We start from the raw sequence: 27,364 nt of genomic DNA on the forward strand, positions 1-27,364 counted from the left end.
AAAAAAGCCATTGAAATGGTCTCAATCTTAAAGAGGCAAACTCTGAGGTCTGTGCCAGTCCTGAATAGGAGGGCTGCCACTGGTTAGATGTGTCTGTGCATTGGGGGAAGTTGGTACAAAGTTTCCACCGCAGGCCAGAGTCTATGACCGCCAGTGGCTAGAGGAGCCCCTGCAAACCCCTGGAGGAGGAGAGGATGGGAGAAACCACATCTAAACTGTTCCTCTGCCCCAAGCTCCATCTGTTCCCACTCTCCCCATGCTGCCATGCACAGAGCTCACCCAAACTGGGAACTCACAACATGCAAGGGAGTGAACCCACTCCACCACTCTATGCCTCATCCAGTCCCCATTCTCCTGTACAGCGAACCATTCAAGTTACAGTTTCCCCCTGCAGGCATGGAGAAGGTGCCAGGATATGCCACTAACAGAGAAAATGGGTAGTATTTACTCATAAATACATTTTAAAATTAAACTGGAACGGTTTGAAATCTGGCAAGACCAAACTCCAGATTCTGGATTTAAAAAAGAGGAATACCATCAACTGTCCCACTACGGCAGAGCGGAGAGCTGCATCTTTACACTCATAGGTGCTGGAACTAGGGATGCTGGAGGTGCTGCCGTGCCCTCTGGCTTGAAGTAGTAATAACAACCCAATCACATGGTTTCCACCATCAGCACCCCCACTATGTCTCCTGTACCACTGCTTACACTGCTTTATAGAGGTTAGTGATGCCATTCACTAATGCAGGAGAAGGAGAGAGTCCTTAGGTCTGGCAAGTGAATATGAAATGATGTTCAAATATTTGTTGTTTTTCAGTATATTTATTTGTGGAAACCCCCACAATGTGCTAGACACTCTTACACATTCATGAAGGGATGGTACCTATTCTGAAAAGCTCTCAGGGATGGATAAATAGACAGGTGGGTAGAGGCTAGGAAAGGGAAATCACAAAAATAAACTATTTGTAATTTTTCAGCCTACTCTTTTATTCTGGTAAGAATTTAAGATTTTAAACACCTTTTAGTGTTTATTTCCAAAGCACTTCTGTTTACCTTTAGCAGACTAGTGTGGCTGCATGCTGTTGCCTGAAATTGACTCCATAAATGTTTCAGCAAGCAAAACATGTTAGCGGCATTCTCTGGGCTCCCAGACTACAGTATTTATGTACACTGATAAAATGTAAAAAATATTTATTATATAGGAACAACATCACTTTTTTTTTTGCCAGATCAAGGTCCCTATGACCTTCTAGAGGAAAGCAAAGAAGCAAGATTTAGTGTACAAAACCACCCATATGCCTGTGGAAGGGAGGGATTGGGGTCAAATACAGCATGGTCCCTCTTCAAAGCTATGGACAGTCCTCTGTAGGTTTAGGATGCCAGAGCCGGGCTGGGAGGGGTGGATTCAGGGAGCAGTTGCTTGGTGCTGTATATTCCCCTCAGGACTATGGGATCAATCCTGTGAGGTGCACTCTAGCCCCAAAACAGTTAAGAACATTCTTAACTTTAAGCATGTGAGTAATTCCACTGAAGGCAACGGGGCTACTGACATGCTGTAAGTTAAGCACGTGCTTACGCGCTTTTTTGCACCTTGGGCAGAATGCTCAGCACCTTGCAGGACTGATCCCTACCTAGATTTCTGACTGGAAACCCGCACAGGAGCTAAGGCAGAATTATCTCACAGAATCAACCTCCCTGGCTTTTACTGCACTACTGTAGTGTGTAGAGGAGCACGCTGTAGAAGCTCGACTCCTGAAGACCTGCACTGTCAGGGGAGGGGGAGTCTGGGTCCTCTGTTCATCTCCTGCAGGAGCAGACACTGTGGCTCAAACGAGAACACTGGAGCCAACCATTAAAAATCCCTGGGCACTGCTGCTCTGTGAAACATATCCAGGGAAACTAGTAGAATGCTGGTCTCAGAAAAGGCAACTGGGCCTTTTAAAGAGGAGCTCTCTTTGGCAATTTCACCTACCTTTACTTTTGGACCAAACCTGGTTTACTGGGTGTGGTGTTTTCTTCTTTTAATCTTATTAATCATCCATTTTTTTCCTACAAAGCTTTCAGTCTGAACTAGCGCGCAGCACTCCCTGCCTCAGTTCCTTGTCACTTTATTCAGGGCTAGATTTTTATTCAGACTACATACCTGCCCAAGTGAGTAAGAGCTCCCATTGCACCTTGGCTTGGGACCAGGCACACAGAAAAAAATGGAGCTACTCACCACTTACTCCCTGGAGCAGGTGAATGGGAAATGGCTGTGGAATGGGTAGAGTCTTGGCTCTCCTCCTGCCCCTATCCTGGCCAAGCAGCTAAGCCAGTACCAGGAGGAAGAGGAAAGAAAGCAAGGGAGAGGGGTATGGGCAGTAGTAACTTGCTACTGGTATCGTCCAACAGAAAACTAACACCTGGGAACAAGGACGAAATGGAGGGAACTGAGACTAAAGAGGTGTTTGAGTCAGAATGGCTCTGGGGTCTACTCCTGGGGTGGTACAGTTTATGCACCATTCTTTAAGGTGCATCTCTGTGATGACCCACTTGAAGAAAGCCATTACAGTATCATTTCCAAAGCACGAGATGGATAATCGATAACACACCACAGGGTGGGGGTTCATCAGTGAATATACACAGGGCTCGGCTAAGAAATTGGGGAGTGCTTAACTGATATCTGTAAGAGCATAGCAGATTTGATCCAGATTTCAGAGGAAGATTGGAATGTGACACAAATAACTCCATTATTTTGTCAAAGTGTCAAGAGACAAATGCAGGTCATTTTAAATAAATACATTTCAGGAAATGTATTGAGGCTAGTTTCCAAGATTTTCCTCACAGACCATCTTAAATGAATACATTTAAAACGGTCTGCAAGGAAAATCTTGGAAACTTTCCTCATTATTGTGGCAAGGAAAACCTGGAACTGCACTGTTTAGTTCAGGATAGTCCTACAGCAAGGATTCAGGCAGGGGAGGTCAAGCTTAACTAACCCTCTGGAGTCTTGGACGATACTACTGCCATGATGGATAATGGAAATTCAATGGACATGGCATACTTTGCTTTTCAAAAGTTAGGGCTGTTAAGTGATTAAAAAAATTAATCGCGATTAATCACGTGATTAATCGTACTGTTAAAAAATAATAGAATACCATTTATTTAAATATTTTTGGATTATTTTTTACATTTTCAAATATATTAATTGCAGTCACAACACAGAATACAAAGTGTACAGTGCTCAATTTATATTTATTTTTGATTACAAATATTTGCACTGTAAAAACCAAAAGAAATAGTATATTTCAATTCACCTAATACAAGTACCGTAGTGCAATCTCTTTATAATGAAAGTTGAACTTACAAATGTAGAATTATGTACAAAAATAACTGCATTCAAAAATAAAACAATGTAAAACTTTAGAACCTACAAATTCCACTCAGTCCTTCTTCTTGGTCAGCCAATCACTCAGACAAAAAGTTTGGTTACAATTTGCAGGAGATAATGCTGCCCCCGTCTTGTTTACAATGTCACCTGAAAGTGAGAACAGGTGTTCACATGGCACTGTTGTAGATGGCCTTGCAAGATATTTATGTGCCAGATGTGCTAAAGATTCATATGTCCCTTCATGCCTAAACCACCATTCTAGAAGTTCTGATGATGGTTTCTGCTCGATAACGATCTAAAACAGAGCAGACCGACACATGTTCATTTTGATCATCTGAGTCAGATGCCACCAGCAGAAGGTTGATTTTCTTTTTTTGGTGGTTCGGGTTCTGTAGTTTCTGCATTGGAGTGCTGCTCTTTTAAGACACCTGAAAGCATTCTCCACACCTCATCCCTCTCAGATTTTGGAAGGCACTTCAGAGTCTTAAACCCTGAGTCAAGTGCTGTTTCTATCCTTAGAAATCTCACATTGGTACCTTTTTTGTGTTTTGTCAAATCTTCTGTGAAAATGTTATTAAAACGAACATGTGCTGGGTCATCATCCAAGACTGCTATAACATGAAATATATGCAGAATGAGGGTGAAACAGAACAGGAGACATACAATTCTCCCCCCAGGAGTTCAGTCACAAATTTAATCAACACATTATTTTTTAAATGAGCATCATCCGCATGGAAGCATGTCCTCTGGAATTGTAGCCAAAGCATGAAGGGGCATATGAATGTTTAGCATATCTGGCACGTAAATACCTTGCAATGCCGGCTACAAAAGTGCCATGCAAATGCCTGTTCTCACTTTCAGGTGACATTGTAAACAAGAAGCAGTCAGCAGTACCTCCTGTAAATGTAAACAAACTTGTTTGTCTTAGCAATTGGCTGAACAAGAAGTAGCACTGAGTAGACTTGTATGCTCTGAAGTTTTACATTGTTTTGTTTTTGAGTGCAGTTATGTAACCAAAAAAAAAAAAATCTACATTTGTAACTTGCAGTTTCACGATAAAGAGATTGCACTACAGTACTTGTATGAGGTGAATTGAAAAATACTATTTCTTTTGTTAATCATTTTTACAGTGCAAATATTTGTAATAAAAATAATAATATAAAGTGAGCCCTGTACATTTTGTATTCTGTGTTGTAATAGAAATCAATATATTTGAAAATGTAGAAAAACATCCAAAAATATTTAATAAATTTAAATTGGTATTCTATTGCTTAACCGTGCAATTAATCGTGATTAATTTTTTTAATCACAATTAATTTTTTTGAGTTAATCACGTGAGTTAACTGCCATTAATCGACAGACGTAGTATTTGGACAAGGTTTCACATCAGAGTTCAATGGTTAAGGTCATGGAGTAGGAGGCAAAATAGGGCACAGGACAGAAAATTGGCTTAAGGTGCAGAAGGCAAAGGAGAGGCAGTGGTGGACACTGTCAGGATGGAACACACTGGTTGTTGCAGGACTAGTAATGTAATTTCAGCATACACCATTTAAAAAGTCATGTGCGTTGGTAAAATGGGATACTCTTGATTCGTGTGCTTCCATGGTGTCATGTCTTCTTTATGGTTTCTAATTTTTTTAATTGATTTTCAAATTGAAATCTACCCAAAAAGAGAAGAATAGAAAACAAGGGTGTGTGTGTGTGTGTGTGTGTGTGTGTGTGTGTGTGTGTGTGTGTGTGTGTGTGTGAATACAATTATTTTATACTTATAGAGTCTTGTAACACAGTCGTCACCTCAATCCTTTTAAGCCAGGAAGGAATAGCAAAACAAAAACAAAACCCAGCTCTTTCTTCAGTCTGTTTTCTTCCTAGGAGGCACTTCATCTTTCATTGTTCCCTTTTTGTCAGGGCGACCTAACTGAAACAACCACACAATAAAAATTCCCCTCAGCAGGGTGGCCACGCAGTCCCAGTTTTACCCTGTGTAAGGAAAAAGAACGGACAAAGAAGAGGGCGTGCTATGATCCACTCCCTTAGGCTCCAGATCTCTCCTCTCAGTTTGGAAGAAAGCTCTACTCCCCTTTCTTGGGACCACCTTTCTACCCCACTGGAAGCTTTAGGGGTTTTGTGACTTCCTTGTGCATGAGGCTCAGCTGTCAGCTTCACGCATCAACTGCTTAAGGGCCAAAGCTTTCTGCCCCTCTCTCCAGGCCCACACCTAAGGCAGTCCCCCTATGGACTGAGCTATTCCAGTCCAGTGAAGGTTTAACCCCTTCATCATTCAACAAACAATGGGGTACCTATACCCCATCACAAGTCTTGTATATATAGTCTTTCATCCTAAAAGATTATGCTTTGCAAATAACATAGCATCAGTAAAATTCAGTCATGTCTGGGCTGCAATGTGGCAGCCAACTACACACAGCATATTGAAAACCGTTAGAAGAAGACTATTTTGGCCACGAACACAGGACAAATGCTGTAAGTTAACTAGAAGAATATCTTGAATCAAGCCTGGAGTGTGCCTTTAACATGCAGCTGGGCAGAAGGGATGCAGATATTTATTACCCTACCAGGGATTCTAAGAGTTGTGCTGTCACTGAGGTAGGTATAATGCGTGCAGAAGCTTTGGGAGCTTGCAGGTCAGCATGACTGTTGTCATACCCTTTCCCAAGATGTAGCATGGGCTTCCAGCTCTCAGTGTGGGGCCACGATTCCTCTGGGGACACTACTGTCACCGCTCTACTGGAGAAGTCTTGGTGCTCAGTACAAGCACTAGGGCTGTGGCTGGTCCCTGCACAGGTCCACCAATGGACAGGCTTTTTGTGCCCTCCCCTGGCACATCTACACAGATCCAAACAGTCTGGCCCCAAGGCTGAAAAATGACTCATTGAGATAATTCAGTGACACTTCTACTCTGATCCTGTTCTCACTCAATCACAGCTTTCTCAGAAAAGTACTTTAGAGGTTGGAACTCAAACATAGAAGCAAATTTTGGACCCAATTACTGAAACCAATGGGAGTTTTGCCATTGACTCCAATGGGAGCCATTTGTTTAGAAAGTTTGACATACAGCATTGCAGCCAGGCTTGAATTATGTGAGCATGAAAAAATATGGTTAAGAAATGTTTTGGTTGCTTTTTGTACTCAGATAATAATAAAACAGCTTATAAAACAACTTTTAGAACTGTAAATGCAGCATGTACATAACTCTGAAAAGGGACTGCATGCTTTGCCTTATTTGAAGAAAGAGGGTTTTGAAATAAAGAATAGTGGCAGTTTCAAGATTATGCTCTGAGCATTGGATAGTAATAGAGATAGGCTCCAGGCACAAGATATGGATCAGGATTTTGAATACATCAAAGTTTGAGTGGAGGGCTCGTGGAGTTTGGGTTACAAGCATCTTTCCCCAGTATGTCTGTTTCCTCAATTTTGGGGAGCACATCAAAATGTTATTTTTATATAGTTCTCACTTATACTCTTAGCCCGTTGAAGTGAAAGGATTTTAGCTCTTATGGTTTGCATTCAACAAGTTTATATGTCCTCTAAATACCACAGAATTTTTTAGTTGGGGTGAGCTCTGGGCACATTCTGGGCAGCATCCTGTTCCTGCAGCAATAATCCTCCTTAACTGCAACTTGTCATGTGCACAGAGGTTTGTAAAACGTAAAAGCTAATAGTATAACAAATTCAAACAATGATCTTGTAAATGTAAAAGTGCATTCTGGGATGTGTATATTACAGCAGTCTTTACTTCCTGGGAAGACTGCAGCATTTATTGGGGACATGTTTTAGTCAAATATAGAAAGATCTTTCTGGGGAACTGTTAGGATTCTACACTTGAAGTCTATCTCGACTACCATATCAGCCACTGCTGCATTTTCCTTTCTTGTGTAAGAAAATGGAGCAAAAATGTTGGCTAAACTCCAAAACATCATCTTTAGAGGACTAGTTGCACAGAACCTCAGTGTGATATTTGAGGGAAGAAAAATAATCTGACCTGGGAAAGCAACAAAAAACTCATTTTGCCACTTCATCTAGTATATCTACACTGGTCACATAGAAAAATTGAGACTACCATCCAAACACAGTGTAACAATTTCAAAAGCGCCTAAGGGGTAAGATAGCCAGATAATTAGGTACCTAGAGATGCAGATAGGCACCTAGAGGGATTTTCAGACATGCCTAAGCAGGTCAGGTCACACACACACACACACACACACACACACACACACACAAAACCTAAATGTGTTTGGGCCAAATTAGTACTTAGATGGATGAGTCTCTACCTCAAATAACTAACACTTTAGTATTATTCTGCTCGAAAATAGCAATGGCTGCTCCTTCTGTTTTATAAATCAGAGTACTCTGTCTGAAAACTTTACTTACAGGCCTCAAATAAATAAGACCATTATTGACACAATAAGTATATTCTCCTTTAGTGCTGTAGGTAGCCATACTACGTTTGGATAGAAAGATCCACGGTTAAATTTCTTCCTGGAAAGCATTTGTCACAGAGGAGCACTCTCTTGGTGGCTTTCCTATCTTCTGGACTCTTCACAAGAACGTTGTCCATTTTACATATTCTTATTGGAATGCATTTACACTGGCTGTTGCTATTTATTTTGAATTTTCCCTTACGCATTCGTAAACTGTCACGTGGGTGGACACATAGATGGAGATTTGTTGTTGCAGGACAGGAATGGTGAAAACTAGACAGCATGGGCTAAATTCTGTGCTGATTTCACTGGAGCCACATGGGATAAAAATCAGTACAGAATTTGGCCCCATGAAGAGTAAAACTTTTAAGTGGGATTAAAATTTCAACATCAAACTATTAAAAAACAGATATGTCTAAACCAAAAACCTGATTCCAAACTCCCTCCCCACAAACTTTGTGAGGTGGAGGTTGAAATTTGGTTCCAAATTTTCCAGTTGGGGACCATTTCTATTTAAAAAAAAAATCAAATTTCCCACCGTCCCTTCCTAATTTTTTAACTTATCACTTGTTCAAAGATCTATAAAGTGTAAAGCTAGTAGGATAACCAATGCAAATAACGATGAAAAGGATTTGTATCATTTAGGAGACTGACTGGTGGATGCTAAATACATTTTAAAGTAGAAAGACAAATGTAAGATAATTAGTCTGGGAGGAAGGTACCAAATTAGGAAACGTGTTAAATAAAATAATTGTTCAGCACATTGATCAGGAAAAGGAATTGGGGTTATTGTAGAGAAATCATTAAACCCATCAGCTCAATTCAAAGCAGAAAAATGTTAAACAGGCTACTAGATTACTTTGTTAAGAGTCAGACAGAAAAGAATACAAAACCACAGATATGAAAGCACTAGTTAGATCCCAGTTAAAATACTGTGTGCACTACTGGCCAGCATGCTACAGGAATGATATTGTTGCCTTACAGAGGGGGGGCAGGGTAGAGCATTAATGATACTAGATTAGAAGAATCTAAGGGTAAGTCTACACTACACAGTTAACCCAGACTCTTGTATTGCCTGTGTTTTAGACTTAACCTCCCTACTGTCCACACAAAAACCCTCTGACTTGGTTTTAAAGGTACTTTAAACCTGGGTTAGCTTACCTGGCTGAAGGTGAGGGTTAGAACTGTGGCTCTGCTATAACATGTGCTGGAACCTACCCACTTTGCAGTGAAGACACAGGCTAAAACACTAGAGTGCTGATAGTCTTTCCAAACCCTTCTCACAATTCCCCTTTAAGGACAGACAAGTTCTTCCACAACTGACAGGGAAAGAATCCTAGAGCTTCTCTGCATAAAGAATCATCTTGGGATATGCCCCTAGACAGGCAGACACATAGACAGATACAAGTGAATGCAGAAAGGGTGAGGACAGAGTAACATGGGCAGGGCTTTGCAGTGGGGACGCTGACACCCAGGTATCAAACACTCAGGTTCATTGTGCAGTCTAGCCATAGCCACTGTGTAAGGCAAAGTTGAAGGAGGTTTTGTTAGCTCTAGTCATTAAAAGATTTGTTCCTGTGAAAAATTTGGATCAAACAGAATTTTTTTCATGAAAATTTCCATTTAATCAAAAAGCCATTTTCCAAATGTTTTCAAAATTATGAATGGGATTAATGAGGTGGCAGGACAAACATTTTTCACCTTGGTGAGCTTATAAACTAGGAAAATATAGTCTAAAATTGAAGAAATGAGGGATAATTGGCAACTCAGGTAGAACTAGTGGAAGCAAAGGGTAACAAACATATTGGATACGTTATTGGGGAAAGAGTGTACATGAGTTAAAGAGGGACCTGGGTTTAATTCTGGGAAAAGAAGAAAGTGAGAATGTTTTTTAAAGCAGGAAGATAGGCTTTGGATAAACCACTAGCGGACTGGGTGTATTAGGTTGGCTGGACTTTCCCTGATGCTAACATTTTCCTTGTTCTAACCATGGGGAACTCTTCTCTCCACCAATAAGTAGGTAAATAAATACATAACTAAATAAAATATAAGCCAGCTGACACACCTGTGTCCCAGATAATCACAGCAATGTGTGAGCCATTGCTGAGCCAACACAGTACAGAATGTACTGCCTGATTTTGGCAGAGCGGGATTGGAAGGGATCCATTAAAGAGAGAAGGTCTCCGGTGGATTTAAAAAGCTGCTTACATCTTTACCATTTTCTCAAATTTTGTTTCCTCTTATTCTTATGTACTCGGTGGTTTCTCTTTCCTCCTGTGACACTTGTTCTGAATTTGCAGAGGCGCCATTTGGCCCCATTCCAGGTCGTTGTCAAAAATAATTTCTTTGGAGGCTGAACATGAGACTCAATTTTTTTTCCAGGTGTTGAGTGAATTACCTGATTGCTGCGCTGCCCTCTGCCTCGCTGACATTTTGGCAATACTCAGGAAAGTAGGGCACTTCAATGACAATCCATTTCTAATAATCTTTTAGGAAACTCAGATTAACAAAAAACTCCACATGTTAAATGATGCTAATGAGTCACTGAAACACCATTAGACTAAATCTGCATGTTTTTTAAAAAAAGTTCTTATGAACCCAGCAAGATCATCTTTCTTGTTTCCTAGCTCCAGTTCAAACCAGTTCTGCCTCTGCAAGCCATTGGGTTTTGGCCAAATTTTATAAGTAGGACAAAAAAGCCTCTGATTTGTCTTGCTGAAATTTCTTGGACTGTGTAACATTTGCAAACAGCGATTCACTTTAGAGAAACTGAACAAAGACTTCAAACCATGACACTAAATGAGTAAGTAGTGCAAAATTAGACATTCAGGACCAACAAAGGATCTGACACTTGATGATACGGTTGGGACTGCCATCAGAAGAAGAGGAGATGTCAACGGGGTGAGGATACAAGAAAAGGATGGAACAGATAATATACCTACTATTTTGATTGGATATGGCAGAGCCCTCCTTCCCCCATTGCTGGGGTAATGAAAGCCATTAATTATGAGTGGGCAGCTGGTAACCCACTGCTGGTGTCAATGGCTAGTTACAATCTGAGTATCTAGTGCTGTTCCATTATGGTCCAGACGATGAAGTACAGCTATGCAATTATGTCAACAATACTCAGAATAAGCCAGATGGTTATTCTGAGATATTACGCTCTTTGGGACAGTGACTGTGTTTATTTCTATGTTTGTAAAGCGCCACATAATGGAACCCCCCCCCCCATAATTGTGACCTCTGAGAACTACCACAACATTAAAAATAAACTGACAGTACTGGGTGCAAAGTTAGGCCCACACTGAAAACTTCTGAAAATCTCATACTGAGCAATGAGATTATTTTACACTCTTTCTCCATTTTGTTTTAACTGTTTTATGACCCTTTTTTTCCCAATAGGAAGTTTGAAATGATTGTCTAGGCCCTGACTTCCTTAGCCACAGTCTTGGTAATTTATTTTTCTTGTTCTCTCACAAAGGCTGTTTTAATAATCATGCAGGTGTGCACAGAAATTGGTAAGATAAATGATGACACTGTTATTCGATACATTCTTAGTTATTACTATTTTTAAAAGAGCTGCGTAGTGAAACTCAAATAATAAATATTTCCTTGTTTTCACTGGCATTCCTTCAATATGAGACAAATCTTTATTATGACAAGAAGTCTGTGTTTCTGTGAGCAATCCTCCTTGCTAAGATTAAATGCATATTATCATACTGAATTAACAGTTTCCACTGAAAATCACATCCTTCTATGAGCTTTCCCCTCAAAAATGTAGAATTTAGGTCCTGATCCTGCAAACCCTTACTCATGTGAGTGGCCTTTACTTCAGGGAGTAGCTCCCTTGAAATCAATGGCATCAATCTCACGAGTAAGGGTGCCTAATAGGAGTGAGGGTTTACAGGATTGGGCTTTTAATTTGGATACAGTTTTAAGCTTAAATACAATGAATAAGCCAAATCAGGACACTTGGTTCATGTTGTTCCCTCCCTCCTCCCCTTTTTCCTTTTGTAATGAAAGCAAAAAAAATTGGCCACTTGAGATTAAAACCAGCAAGGCAATTACTTGGGAAAGGTGACGTAGCTTGTCCTCACATGGTGTAGCGTATGCTACAGAGACAGGACAGATGGTTGAGAAGGTTTGCTCAGCAATGAGGCGGCAGCATGGAGGAAATCTGAATTACAGTGCAATGTACCCTGCAGTACGGGAGCCCACAAGACAGGAAAAAAGCTGGATTTTGTGGCTGCCACGCTAGTAAATGCATCAACAAAAGTCAGTTCAGCATTAAGGACTGGAAGCCAAATTTTGCCCTCAAATACACATGGCAACTGGCATCCATGTGTTGAACACATGGATTCGAAGGCAGACATTAGCCAAAGATATTGATTCCAACTATAGCTGAATCAACTCCTTTATGCAAATATACAAGGACATATTTTGCATCTTTGATCAAGCCATTCCTCAGATCACCTCCGTTGAAGGCAGCTCAGGATCTCCCCAGCATCCTTTATTTCTACCACATCATCAGGTACTTTATGGTGAGAAAACTCATCCCCTTGACCTACCAGTGACATTGTATGCATGCAAACAATGGGAAAGGTTATGCCAACTATGCACTGCCGGAGGAAAATATTTCTGAACAAAATGTGTGACCCTGACTGGTACTTATTATGAGATGAAACTTAATGCTTAATAAATGTATCCAACAAATAGAAAAAAAGTGGATTTCTCACATCCCTATGTAATGTACTGTATGTGTGCAGTGAGGACATTATAGCTTCTGCAGAAACCAGAATTTTTAATTTCCGGAGTCCTGTGCATTTAAAATCTCAGTTAATTAACACAGTGTTCTGCATTTAATTTCCTTGGCAATGGAAAAAAGAAAATACAAATAAAAATTTTGATTGCGCATTCAAATAACCCAATGTAGACATTTAGAATCAAAGAATTGCACTGAGTGTAATCAATGAAATAAATGCAGCTGTGTTTATTTCAATGGGTGGATGAGGGATAACAGAGGGGGTGACACAGACAGGGTAGGGATTACAGAAGGGGAGAGATTACTGCTGCATGTTAGGATAAGGAGAAGGGTAGATGCTTTGTGACATAGAAAGCACAGGTATAAATCCTCTGGGCCTCATCTGTACGCCACAGTAAGGTCAAATTTGCATTCCAGAATGGCACAAAGCTACTTTAAAGATGTTCTATATGGGCAGATAAGGATTCCCCCTGCACAGGGGAACACTGGTATAGCATAACATCACCCACCACTCCCTCCCTGCTTAGTATAGACAGTATATAAGGGTTTGAGAGGCAACAGCTAGAGGCAGAGCTTGAGCACACAGCACTATGTCTGATCCTCAGTTGGTGGAACAGCTGCCTGTGAACATAAATTAGAGCAGCCCTGAGGCTTCTCTAATTTAAAATAGGAGCTACATTGGCCTCTGGCCAGCCTCAGGATTACTGGTACAGAAAAGTGGTGTAACTCTACATCTACTCTCCCTCCCATCACCTGCAGCAATCCCAGTTCAGGTGCACCTCAGGGTTAAGCCCCGAATATAGTACCAGTACCTAACTCATTGCTCCAAAAGACATTTTGCATATGTCAGGTATGAAAGGAGCTGTAGAAACTCAAATTCCCTTCAGATAAGCAATGTAGGAGGGGACTTACCTAGAAACCAGACAAAAGAACAGAGCATTTGCTTATGTCGGGGAAAAATAATTGGTCTTCTCTTTGAGGGCCAACCTGTTGAGTTTCATGGTCCCCAGCTAGCCACTACTCTTGTTTTCCTAACGCCTAATGGCTGCTCTAATTTATGTTGGCACTGGCTGGGGATGGATGGAACACTAGGAGCTCTGGCTATACTTCTCCAAGGATCTGGCACTATTAGACAAATTCCTTAAAGAAAAGGAAAGTTATTCCCATTCTAGATATAGGATCACAGAAGTTATATCTGGAAAAAACAGATTAGATTCTAAACATGAGACAACATTTGCAAGCCTCTTCTCTTTGTTCCCTCAAAAATCTTGCCATACTTAGCAAGCAAGTGCAATATACCTAACTGAGCATTCCACTCGAGCAGAATCCAGAGACAGGAAAAAATCCAGTGCTGTAACCCCCTAAGATGCTTGCTGGTATGTCAACCCAGCATAAAGTACACAGCTGGGATTCAATTCTCTGCCCTGGAGTTTTTCAAAGGCATAAATTACTTTCCCCTTACACTGCAAATACTGTCTCTACCCTTAATCTTTATTAGAAGGCTCTGAGACTTTATAATCCCCCATATTTGTTGCAGCATGTGAGGAATGTGCTGTCATATGTAAAGAGTGCTGCAGACTGTCGAGCCGGCAGGACTAACATGACCACCCCTCACTGGTTTGAACAGTTTGGATGTAACAGCATATGGCAGATAAGGGGCAGGATATCCATGTGACATAGCATAAGGGAATTTCAAAGAAAGGAATAAGGAGAAAAGTTTCGCAAGGAATACGGGGAGGGAGCATTGAAAGAGTAAGAAGACAATTGTAGGAAGTTGTGGGAAAGTGTAATAGCTAAGAGGAGGGCATCATAGGGAGTAATGGAAGATTACTGTAGTGACATGGGGCAACATTTTCAAAAGGGAGTGTCTAAAATTTGACACCTACATTCATATGTAAGCACCTCATTGAAAGTAGCCTGATTTTCAGAGGGGATGTGCTCCAACTGACTTCAGTGGGAGCAGCAGGGTGCTCAGCTTCTTTGAAAAACAGGCTGCTTTTCATTAGATACCTAAATATGGATGTGTGTGCCTAACTTTAGGCCTTCATGTTTGAAAATGGTGGCCACAGATAATTTACATTAAAAAGATATTTGGTGAGTTGACTAGACTGACAGCCTAGCAGAAACATATGCTACCATGAAGAGGCTCTGATTTTGATTCCTGGGCTCATATTCTCTGTTTCCAGGCAATCAGGGGCTGCGGTGTTATAAATGCAGCGGGTTGTGCGGGTGTGGGGGAAGGGAGTGGTATAAGGGGGAGACTTGCATTGCTTTCGAGTAACCCTCTCTGACTAGAATTTAGAGGAGAACTAATGAGATCCTGAGGAAGCCACAGCCCTAGTTTTACTAAAAACAACGTTTGCAGTTCAGCTTTAAATTGTCTGATAAAATACCTACTGTATAACAACACTGAGGAGGGTATGCACGTCTTCCTTCACACACAAATCCCTATGGCTATTTGGGTACTCCACTGATTATCTTACTGATAATATGAACACAATGCATAACAGCAGCTAACTGAAGTATTTAAAATAGTGGCAGGTTTCAGAGTAGCAGCCATGTTAGTCTGTATCCGCAAAAAGAAAAAGGAGTACTTGTTAATCTCTAAGGTGCCACAAGTACTCCTTTTTTTAAAATAGTGGATTATTCTTAATGAAGTTTGGTGATCTACCTGGGATACTGTAGGGATATCCCTCAGGAAGCAGGTAAGAGAGGTGAAGGAGGAGGTGGGATAAAACTCATGCCTGGAATATTGGTATAGAGGGGTATAACTTGTTCAGGAAGGACAAAAAGAGAAGGAGTACTTGTGGCACCTTAGAGACTAACCAATTTATTTGAGCATGAGCTTTCGTGAGCTACGTAGCTCACGAAAGCTCATGCTCAAATAAATTGGTTAGTCTCTAAGGTGCCACAAGTACTCCTTTTCTTTTTGCGAATACAGACTAACACGGCTGTTACTCTGAAACCTGTCAGGAAGGACAGGCAGGGGAAAAAGGAAGGTGTTGCACTGTACATCAAGAATATATACTCTTGTTCTGATGTCTAGAAAGAGGTGAAAGGCAGACCAGTTATAAATCTCTGGGGCCTGGTCTACACTAGGTGGGGGGGATCAATTTAAGTTACACAACTTCAGCTCCATGAATAAAGTAGCTGAAGTTGACGTACTTAGATCTACTTAATGTGGTGTCTTCACTGCTGTAAATCGACTGCTGATGCTCCCCCATCGATTCCACCTGCACCTGTCGCTCTGGTGGAGTCCCAGAGTTGAGGGGACAGCACTCGGCAGTTGATTTATCCCATCTTCACTAGATGCGATAAATCGACCCCTGCTGGATCGATCACTCCGGAGGCAAGTGTAGACATGCCCTGATGAATGACGATAAAAGGGGGAAAATAGGGGTAACGTCTTGACAGGGGATTACTATACACCACCAAATCAGGAGGAGGAAGTGGATGATGCATTTCTAGGACATATAACAAATATCCAGAACACAAGTTCTGGTAGTATTGGGAGATTTTAACTGACCAGACGTCTGCTGGAAAAGTATTATGACAAAACACAAAATTGCCAGTAAGTTCCTGGAATGTGTTGAGGGCAACTTCTTGAAGAGAAAGTAACAGGGGTGGGGCAATCATTTCAGACTTGATTCTGACTAATAGGGAGGAAGTGGTTGCAAATCTGGAAACAGAAGACAATTTGGGTGAAAATGATCATGAAATGACAGATTTCATGATTCTAAGGAAAGGAAGGCAAGAGAGCTGCAGAATAAGGACAATGGACTTCCCAAAAGCAAACTATTAACAAACTCAGAGAACTGATAGGTAGGGTCCCCTAGGAAGAAAACCTAAGGGAAAAAGGAGTTCAGGAGACCTGGCAAAGACAGACTATATTTAAGGCACAACAACAGCAAACTGTCCCGATGCAAGGGAAAGATAGTTAGAAAAGTAAGAGGCCAATATGGCTGCAACAGGGGCAATTTAATGACCTGAAAATCAAAAAGGAATACTACAAAATGTGGAAACATAGACTAATTACTAAGGATGAGTACAGACGAATAATGCAAGTAAATAGGGACAAAATCAGAAACGCTAAGGCACAAAATGAGTTACACCTGTCAAGGGACATGAAAGGCAACAAAAAAAGGGTTTATAAATACATTAGGAGCAAGAGGAAGATGAAGGAAAGTGTAGGTTCACTACTTAGTGGGAAAGGAGAGCTAAGAACTGGTGACATCAAGAAGGCTAAGGTGTTTAAATGCCTATTTTGCTTCAAAGAGTCCTGTGGCACCTTATAGACTAACAGATGTATTGGAGCATAAGCTTTCGTGGGTGAATACCCATTTCGTCGGATGCATGTAGTGGAAATTTCCAGAGGCAGGTATAAACATGTAAGCAAGAATCAGGCTAGGGATAACAAGGTTAGTTCCATCAGGAAGGATGAGGCCCTCTTCTAGCTGTTGAGGTGTGAACACCAAGGGAGGAGAAACTGCTTTTGTCGTTGGCTAGCCAGGCACAGTCTTTGTTTAATCCTGAGCTGATGGTGTCAAATTTGCAAATGAACTGAAGCTCAGCAGTTTCTCTTTGAAGTCTGGTCCTGAAGTTTTTTTGCTGCAGGATGGCTACCTTTAAATCTGCTATTGTGTGTCCAGGGAGATTGAAGTGTTCTCCCTCGGGTTTCTGTATATTGCCATTCCTAATATCTGATTTGTGTCCATTTATCCTTTTACATAGGAACTGTCCAGTTTGGCCGCTGTACATAGCAGAGGGGCATTGCTGGCATATGATGGCGTATATTACGTTGGTGGACGTGCAGGTGAATGAACTGGTGATGGTGTGGCCGATCTGGTTAGGTCCTGTGATGGTGTCACTGGTATAGATATGTGGGCAGATTTGGCATCGAGGTTTGTTGCATGGATTGGTTCCTGAGTTAGAGTTACTTTGGTGCGGTGTTTAGTTGCTGGTGAGAATATGCTTCAGGTTGGCGGGATGTCTGTGGGCGAGGACTGGCCTGCCTCCCAAGCAGTTTCTCCTCCCTTGGTGTTCACACCTCAACTGCTAGAAGAGGGCCTCATCCTTCCTGATTGAGCTAACCTTGTTATCCCTAGCCTGACTCTTGCATATTTATATCTGCCTCTGGAAATTTCCACTACATGCATCCGACAAAGTGGGTATTCACCCACGAAACCTTATGCTCCAATACATCTGTTAGTCTATAAGGTGCCACAGGACTCTTTGCTGCTTTTACAGATCCAGACTAACACGGCTACCCCTCTGATATTTTGCTTTAGTGATAATAAAAAAGGTAACTGTAATCAGATGCTTAATTAATATTAACAACAAAGGGAAGGAACACAAGTCAGATTAGGGAAAGAACAGGGGAAATAATACTTAGATAAATTAGATATATTCAAGTCAGCAGGGCCTGACTACATTCATTCTAGGGTACTTAAGGAACTAGCTGAAGCAATCTTGGAACCATTAACAATTATCTTCAAGAACTCATGGGAGATGGCTGAGGTCCCGGAGGATTACAGAAGGGCAAATAAAGTACCTATATTTAAAAGGGGGCACTAAGAGGACCTGGGCAATTATAGACCAGTCAGCCTAACTTCGATATCTAAAAGGTACTGGAACAAATTATTAAACAATCAATTTCTAAGTCCTAGAGGATCATAGGGCAATAAGTAATAGCCAACATGGATTTGTCAAGAATAAATCATGCCAGAACAACCCAATTTCCCTTTTTGGCAGGGTTACTGGCCTAGTGGAGGGGGGAACGCAGTAGACATGAAATATCTTGATTTCAGTAAGGCTTTTGACATAGTCCCACATGACAGTCTCATAAAAAACTAAGGAAATGTGGTCTAGACGAAATTACTATAAGGTAGGTGCAAAACTGGTTGAAAGACTGTACTGCAAGAGTAGTTTTCAATGGTTTGCTGTCAAACTTGGGGAATGCATCTGTCCTGGGTTCAGTACTATTAATTATTTTCATTAATGACTTGGATAATGGAGCAGAGAGTATGCTTTTAAAATTTCTGGATGACACCAAACTGGAGGGGTTGCCAGCACTTTGGAGGACAGGATTAGAATTTAAAACCACCTTGACAAATTGGAGAATTGGTCTGTAATCAACCAGATGAAACTCAGTAAAGACAAGTGCAAAATACTATATTTAGGATGGCAAAATCAAACACACAAAATGGGAATAACTGGCTCGGCAGCAGTACTGCAGAAAAGGATCTGGGGGTTCTAGTGGATAACTTTAATATAAGTCAACAATGTGAAGGAATTGTGAAAAGGCTAATATTCTGGGGTGTATTAACGGGAGTGTTGTATGTAAGATGTGGAAGGTTATTGTCCTGCTCTACTCAGCACTAGTGAGGCCTTATGTGGAGTATTGTTCTGGGAGTCACACTTTAAGAAAGATATGGACAAATTGGATAGAGTCCAGAGGAGAGCTACAAAAATTATAAAAGGTTTAGAAAACTTGACCTATGAGGAAAGGTTAAAAAAAAACTAGGCATGTTTAGTCTTGACAAAAGAACACTGAAAAGACTGAGTGGGGACCTGACAGCAATCTTCAAATATGTTATAAAGAGAATTTTGATCACTTGTTCTCCATGTCCACTGAAGGTTGGAAAAGCATTAAGCAGCTCAATCTACAGCATGGGAGATTTAGGCTAGATATTAGAAAAGAAAGTCTAACTATAATGATAGTTAAGTACTGAAATAGGTTGCCATGAGAGCTGCGGAATCCCTGTCATTGTTGATTTTTAAGAACAGATTGGACAAAGACTTGTCAGGGATTATCTAGGTTTACCTGATCCTGCCTCAGCACAGGTAGTTGTACTACATGACCTCACAATATCTCTTCCAACCCTACATTTCTATGATTCTACATTGGATAGGCCACAAAGAGGGGATAGATTTATGTGAATAGGAAGGTGTGACAGATGTGACAATTTCCTGCAATATTTTTGGGAGCTCTTACTGTATTAAGTTTATGTATCATCATGGGCCAGGGACTGTATGCAATTCCATGGGGGAGGGTGACCGCAGCTCCTCCAAGAATTAAGAACAGTGGGAGATGTGACCAGATATTATCAACCTGTCACATCCTGAAAAAACCCCTATGGAATAAAGATAAACTTGAATACCCGGTTAGAAGGGAGAGAGAGAGACATGTCTCCACCTATGAGAGGCAACAGCTGTGAAGCTGAAAACCAAGAGTGGGTGCCCTTGCTGAACCACAGAGGGGAAATACAGGTGCAATTTTCCTGAACAGTGACAAAGGACAATTAGGCAAATTCACTCAGGCTGTAACACCTCCAGAAAAAAGTACCACTGCCTGGAGAGGTTCATACATACTAGCTCAAACTGGAGCCTCCAGAGACTGACAAGACTGGACTCTCAAGCATGGACTACAACTGCAAATCTTACAAGACGAAGGACCTCCCACAGTCCCTCCCAAGTCAAAACAACAATTCCCATCCCTATTGCTCCCATCCTCTGTCAGCCCCCACCACCTCTGCCAATCAGCCAGCCAGTTTACCAATGTCCCCGTTGATCTGCTTGTTTAGGGTTGTAAGCTAAATGAGCAGTCACATTTTGTATTAACTAAAGTTTCCGAGAGGTCTTCAAGAATGGCTGGATATAAAAAAACATTGCAGTAATCCTACCCAGCGGTGGCTAAGGCACTGATAACTGTTGTGAGGTGCACATCTGAGAGGAGAGGCGCAACCTTCTTCACTGAGCACATATTAAAAAAAGCACTCTTGGCTACTGCTTCTATCTGGGTATTCAAAAGCTGTGGCGGAGCTGGCAGGACTACTAGATTGCCAACTTTATTAAGAAGAGCTCTGTGGAGCTCGAACGCTAAATTGGTCCAATAAAAGATATTACCTTCATCCACCTTGTCTCTCTAATATCCTGGGACCAACATGGCTACAACAACACTGCACACAACTTTGTTAACAAAAGATGGGCCTGCCCCCGTAGTCCAGGGGGCAGATACCATCTCTCCCTTCTCTTGCAGGAAGCCCCTCTTTGGTCCTTCATCTCCTCAGTGTACAGAAATGCTATTCAACCATCCTTCCCACCCTACAATGGCCATTACAGCAGTCACATCTGCGTGCATGAGCAAGGATCTTCCGCAGTGTTGCCAACTCTTGCAATATTTATTGTTTTTTTTTAAAGCCCTAGCTCCTGGAGCTAAGAATCTTAACTTTCATTTGAAAAGTAAGTTTCTAGCCATCATAGTTGACCAGAAAAGCCTGAAAATATGACCCCACTGTAACCTAAGGGCTCAGAAACCAAGTCAAGTGAAAAGAACCCAAGTTTTATTTATTTCATTTCATTATTTTTAAGACAATCTAATGATATTTGGAGGGCCCAGCTCATGATTTTTGAATGACTGAGGTTGGCAATACTGAAATAAGCCCTCAACCTAGAAGTCTCCCCAAATAAAAGTATAGAAAGCCCCCTCTCCACAACCATTCTAGACCAAATGACCCAACCCCAAAAGTCTACTCCTTACATTATCCCCCCCCATTTCTGCCAACTAGATCAATCACCCCTATGGAACTGGATGGGCTCCTTCACCCTATCCCCCTACCCAAAAGACCAATCACTGGTTCATTCTCAAACAGAACTCTTGACTCAAAAGGTATAGCCCTGCCACACAACAATGCTCAAATGCCATTTCCACAATGGGACAAGTCAGCTTGTGGTCAGTCAAACCTTCCCTGGCGGTATGACAGAAGAAACTGGATGATCAGAAATTGCCTGGAGGCTTCCTCAGAGTCATCAACATTATTTAAATTAATATGATTCTCACTGAAATCATGATTATTTATTGTCCCACAGACAGTTTGTTCTGAATTACTCTGAACACTCTTGATCAGAGCAGCAGGTGGTGGACAGGTAGGAAGAATGGAGTTTTTATGAAACAGCCTCCCCATGAACAAGAGTGTTTATTCACTGTTCCATTAGGTCAGCCATTTGCAAGACTAATACCGTGACGTCAAAGCCAGAATCCCAGTTGTTTGATTCATTTGATTTATATTAGATTCATTATAGAGATTACAACTTCATTTACTTTTGTTTTAAATTGATTTGCAATTTCCACTATTTATAGAGGTTGTTTGATCATACACTGCAGACTTTATGTAACTGTGTAATAAATCTCTCTCTCACCCACACCCCCTCCTGCCCACCTACCCTCTCAGGTTTGACTCTTCCATCTTTTAATTTAATGTCATACTGACCACGTAGCCACATTAACATAAAACAGTCTCTCTCTTCCCAGTCCCCAAAACATCTGCTTCACATTACATCTTTCCACAGAAAAATAATTCCTGCCCCTGTGTTTATCCCACCACCCAAAAAAAAAAGTTTTAAAATGGGAAAATGATTGTTACTTACTAGGAACTCCAGATACCAGTCGTAAGGGGCGTAACACTCGGAAAGCCCGCAGTGCTTTAACATCAAATCCGGCACCTTTCCCTCCTATTGAATTCGCCCCATCTGCTTTGGTTGCTTGTTCTAAAATTGCACTAAAAAGCCTGCAAAAAGGAAAGAGGAAACAAGCTGTAGGCAGACAGCAAGGCTTAGGCTAAACAGAAAATTAATTAACATCATAATACCATTGAAACTACCTCATATTGCACAAACCCACCAGATGTATCACTTATCTGACTTGATAGTCATATGTAGTGGAGGAGAAAGAGACATTTCCCCTATACAATATCCTGTAGTCTTAGAATGGGAACTGAGATGTAAGGCAAGAGACATAAGTTCTAATATCAGTTCTTCCTTTGATTGCTATTAATACTTCTGTGCAGTCTGCAACCTTTATTAACTGATGCTCTACTGCAGAAGGGCAATTATTCAACCATTTCAGGGCCAGTGGAACCAGGGGTGGGGGAGGGGGCTAGCATCTCTACAATGGAAAAAGCGTGTGCCGGTCTATGCTTCTGCCTACCCAGCAATATCTGGAAGTGGACTCTGCTGCATTCACATAGAGGAAGATATGAGAGCAGGATCTGGAGGAGAGGCTGTAGCAGCTGCCAAGGCCACAAGATCAAGCTGACTCATGAGGAGCAGGTAGGACTCCCCAGCCCAGCCAGGTCCCACCTTCCCGCCACTGCAGGTCCTGGCAGAGACAGCCAGTCCCAAGGAAGGGCAGGAGTGTGTGCACCAGCCATCAGTGTGAGGTGGGGGATGGGACAGGGTATCAGCACCTGGATGGGAGGCAATGGCGCACAGGTGCCAGCTGCCAAGGAGGTGAGGGGAATACAGGGCACTAGGCACTACCCACAGGAACGGGAATAGGAACTACTAGGACATAACTTCCCAGCCTGGAGCCAGCTGCCCCCTCGAGTCTTTGTAACTTGCTCCCTCTTCTATCCATCTGGTCCCCCATTCATAGGGAGTTCAGTCCCCCAATCTATTTTACATCCAACTCAGGTTCCACAAGGTCACTGCAGGTGAAACTGGCAATAGAACTCAGGTCTCATTTACTGCCTTTCAGAAGAACCATGTCATATTATGTGCTTGTGTAATCCATGTTAACAAAGTGTGGCTCTTTGACCCCCTCTAAGGTTAGATCACATGCAGAAGTTTATGAGGCAGATAAAGATATGCTTTTAGATCCAGAGATTCGTTTCAAACCTTCATGAGGACCAAACAGCAGCATTCATTACATTTGGCAATGCTGTTTCCATTCACATTCTATTTCCAGAGCTAGGAATAGAAGCTATGAATCCTAAAATATTCCAGTGCTATTTCCACAATAGTTGTGTAACCCATGGCAAAGTATGCATCATGGCTCACTCTATGGGCTGGTCCTAATAGAAGATAACAGCATATTTCCCTACCAGTTACAAGTGTAGATGAAATGGAAGAGGTCTGTGATCTGAAAATCCTGGTTTCAAACCCTAATGGTGGCTTAAAGGGGGTAAAAGTGTAGGTGTAAGTTAGTGTGAAGACTCTGGAAAAATGCAATTGTTGACATGATGTCATGTCATATTACAAAACATTTTATTAAGAGGCAAATTTGAATTCTCATACTTGTTTTATTATGATATTTTTAGTGGTTTACTTGGGTTAATAGGAGCTGTCCCTTTAAAAACAGGGTGGGGCATTTAATTATAGTGTGTGTTTGAAGAAAGCAGAGCAGTGTGTGGGAGATGTTATTCATGTGCGTAGAAAGTGGAAGACCCAGCCTGTGAAAGGTCAGAACTTGATTTAATACACTTATCTTTCAACAAAGTAAACTTCATTCTTGAGGTGCAACATTAGCATTTATTCGGAGAGTGGATGTCTGAGGGAATTACTAAGGAGCCACAAAGCCTTTCACCTAGAGGGCAACAATCTGAATCCAGTTCAACTCAGTAGATATTAAAGAAGTTGTTCCCATCCAATGGTGCTGCTATATCAGGTAAGTTCGGTGGGTGCCAGTTCCAGTTACGATGCCACAAACTCATCATCATGCTTTGAACTAACTGGCAGACTCCGCAGAGAGGCCAAAAACTGCGTGGGCCAGTGAGAATGAAATAGCCCTGTTACCTCTAGAGAAAATCCCCACAGTTCAGGGTTGAGGCATGCTGGCAGGGCCATGTGTGCGGGAAGCTTGACCGGTAGATAAAAAGAAGGGAACATTCATTACAGCACTCAGGCCAGTACCTTTCACCAGCACTAATTTTCTTAAGCTGAAGTTGCTGGTTATATACACGTTAGTTGCAAATGTCCCAGCTGGAGCTACACAGAACCTGGCAGCTATGATGGGGGAGCTAGTTGACTCAATTCAAAGTCATAATTTAAAGTATTGCTGAAAAATTAACAACCATGTAGTGAGTGTGAGAGGAGGATGTTGCAAATTAATGAACAAGACCAAGACAACCTCTTGAAAAAACCTACAGTAGATACTGCAGAAGGTGGGGTGGTTGATTCAGTAGTTCCTGACATTTCCTTTCAGTAGGTGAACCAGCTGAAACAGTGCCCCAGCATGATGTGGGAGAGCACTATGCTGATGGAGGCATTTTCAAATGAGATGTAAAAGCAAGGTTCTACCCCCTTGTGGTTACTGAAGATCCCATAGCACCACTCCAAAGAGTATGAGAATCAACCCTATTTCATCTCAGATAAGCACATTCTGCAACCTAACTTCCCCTTCCAACTAGATGCAATATTTTCCACCACCTATTTTAAACTGTTGTGTAGTGTTCTTGAGCATTGATAAATGATTTCTGAATCTCTGCCTTGGAGTCACTACATCTAGTTTTGGTTCATTTCTTAAAAGATTAACTACAAAGTAAATAAAAGACTAATTGTTGACTTCTGCTTCTTCTCAATGGATGTATGAAGACATCCTTGTAATTTTCTTTTTTTTCCCCCCAATATTTTTCCTGCTTCCTTTTTTACGTCTGACCCGTAAGGTATTCTCTTTGCCAAAGACCCTTAGCCAGATCTTTGGAGGACCTCAACAGTGGCATGACAAGGCTGCTACCTGTACTACAGCTCTTTATTCCCCTGTTTTTGTGGATGGGATGCTGATTCTTATAGTCTAAGACAGTGGCTTTTAACCTGGGGTGCACACACCGGGGTGCGAGATGACCTTTCTGGGGGTGCGAGACATGCCAGATTTTTTTAGAAAGTAAATCATCAAAAACACAAATTAAGTGCAGGCACGTCAGTACAACTCCTTTGTTTAATCAAACCTATGTATTTAACAACATACATTTTTTAACAATTACTGTAATATACAAACAAAAATATATCTAGGTTTAAAGAACTGACCTACTTCAACAATTTTTGATAAGGGGTGCGAGAACATATTTTAAGAACCAAAGGGGTGCAGGCTGCAGTAAAGGTTAAGAAACACTGGTCTAAGAGAAGATCTTGTCAAGGGGCTCTTGCAAATAGAGGGAACTGAGGATCTGATATTTCCAATGCAAATAAGAAGGAGAGAAACACCTTTGAGAGAGAGTCTTTATAGAGCATAAAGAAAAAGTAAAGGCCAAAAGGTTTTTTGTTTTTGGCTTTACGGTTCACCTTTAAATATGGCTATTTTTTAACTCCAGGAAGGGTTTGTAAATGTGGAAGTGCTTGAGTCTGCCCTTTAGAAAATTCCCCACAGGCCTAAGGAAAGGCTCATTTCTACACCTAAGTTTTTGAATCTGTTCAGATTTTCAGACCCCTTGCAAATACCTTCAGTGCACAGTCTAAATAAAGTTGTTCTCTAAATTAAGATACCTTTCTCTTTGTAGAAACTGTGGGTCCTCAGAAAATATTGCTCTTAGGAAATGTATTACATGCTGTCTGGAAAGAAGAATATTCTTGTAACACAACACTTTCAAGTCATTTTTGTCAGGAAAGGAAATTTCCTTCTAAGTCATGATGAATTCCAAGGACAACACTCGCATCAGAAAACCCTTTATTTTCCAAAAGGAGAAAAAAAAAATCAAAGGAACTAGGAAACAATTTAACTAATGATTAGCAGTTGTGGGATATGCCTCATTAGACAGCTTGAGTGTGTGTTCTTTGTTCTTAACTAGCAATGTTCTAAAACACAGAACTTTATGATTGACACCTACGCAAAGAGATTTTTCTTCAAAGCAATATTTAATGGCTCTGCCACAGAAAGGTCATAGGCTATTTGAGAATAAGCTAGATCAAGCTTTAAAGGACTTAGCTGCTCAGAAAGCAGATCTACCAAACTGCAAGACAGATAAGTTGTTACAAGCCTGTAAGTTGAAAGTGCATCCTTTCTTCAGAAGGCATTCCCTTAAGTCTAGATATAGTCCTTGCTTTTAATGCTCTTCTCCTTTCCTGACATGGATTCATCTGACCATCCTAGAACTACACATTCAAAGTGAAGTCACATATCTTCAGGCGGCAGATGACCCAACTTTTGAAGACAGGGAGATAATTGGTACTATAAAGTGTAGCAGATAATGGGTACTATAAAGAATTCATGTAGGCTGCTTTCTAGAATGTTCATTCCCTATCTCCTTGTCTACCTGAAAATAATGAACAATATCAAAATAGTTTCTCCTTAATAGATCTTCCAGCTGCATGCACTGATGTGGTGGAAAAACATGGGAGTTAAGGTAGACTGAGGATCTAGACATTGTCCTTGATTGTGCTCCCTTTTGCCACAATAACACCTGAATTATTCTTTGTATGTAAGATTTTTCCATTTCCCATCCAGCCCTACTCTTTTTTCTATGGTGAGAACCATCAACATTTAAAGAAGAAGAAGATTCCAATGGCAGAATGAGTGCAAGATGACAGCTGTGATGAAAAAGTTTTTAAAATTTTAATGCTTTAGGTCAGTGGTTCTCAAACTATGGAGGCACAGGAATGTGTCAAGGGAGGTGCAAGCTGTGGGCTTTTTTTGCAGCGGGAGGGGGGGAGCGGGCAGGAAGAGCTCTGGCTGTCAGCCCTGGGTGTTTGGGGCTCATGCAGAAGAGCTGTGCACATCTGGGAGGCAGGGAAAAGGGGACAGCCAGAGCACGCTGGGGCTGACAGCCAGAGCCCAGCCACCTGGGCTTGGGCTCTCCTCCTGCACCTTCCCTCTATTCCTCACCAGAGGCAGCCCAGGCTCAGGCTCTTCTCCTGCCCCCCCTCGGTCCCATCCCCCAATCCCCATCTGTCAGCCCCGGGATGCAGCAGCAGTACAGAAGTAAGGGTGGCAATGGAACTAAATCTGCTGTGAAAAGTGATATTGACAAATCTCACTCTTCACATTGCCACCCTTACTTCTGTGCTGCTGCTGGTGCAGCGTGG

The 27,364-nt window shown here is 41.5% G+C and overlaps 1 protein-coding gene across 2 annotated transcripts in view; it reads right to left on the bottom strand.

Annotated features, from left to right (window-relative positions):
- CACNA1C (calcium voltage-gated channel subunit alpha1 C) overlaps positions 1-27,364 on the bottom strand; it is a 709,385-nt gene that overhangs the window by 237,027 nt on the left and 444,994 nt on the right. For both annotated transcript variants that reach the window (XM_077827237.1, XM_077827230.1), the window contains exon 5: positions 21,998-22,137. In XM_077827237.1, the coding sequence (XP_077683363.1) occupies positions 21,998-22,137 (140 nt within the window). The remainder of the gene's footprint in view (positions 1-21,997; positions 22,138-27,364) is intronic.

The sequence above is a fragment of the Eretmochelys imbricata genome, chromosome 1 (genome assembly GCF_965152235.1).
Source record: "Eretmochelys imbricata isolate rEreImb1 chromosome 1, rEreImb1.hap1, whole genome shotgun sequence".
NCBI lineage: Eukaryota > Metazoa > Chordata > Testudines > Cheloniidae > Eretmochelys > Eretmochelys imbricata.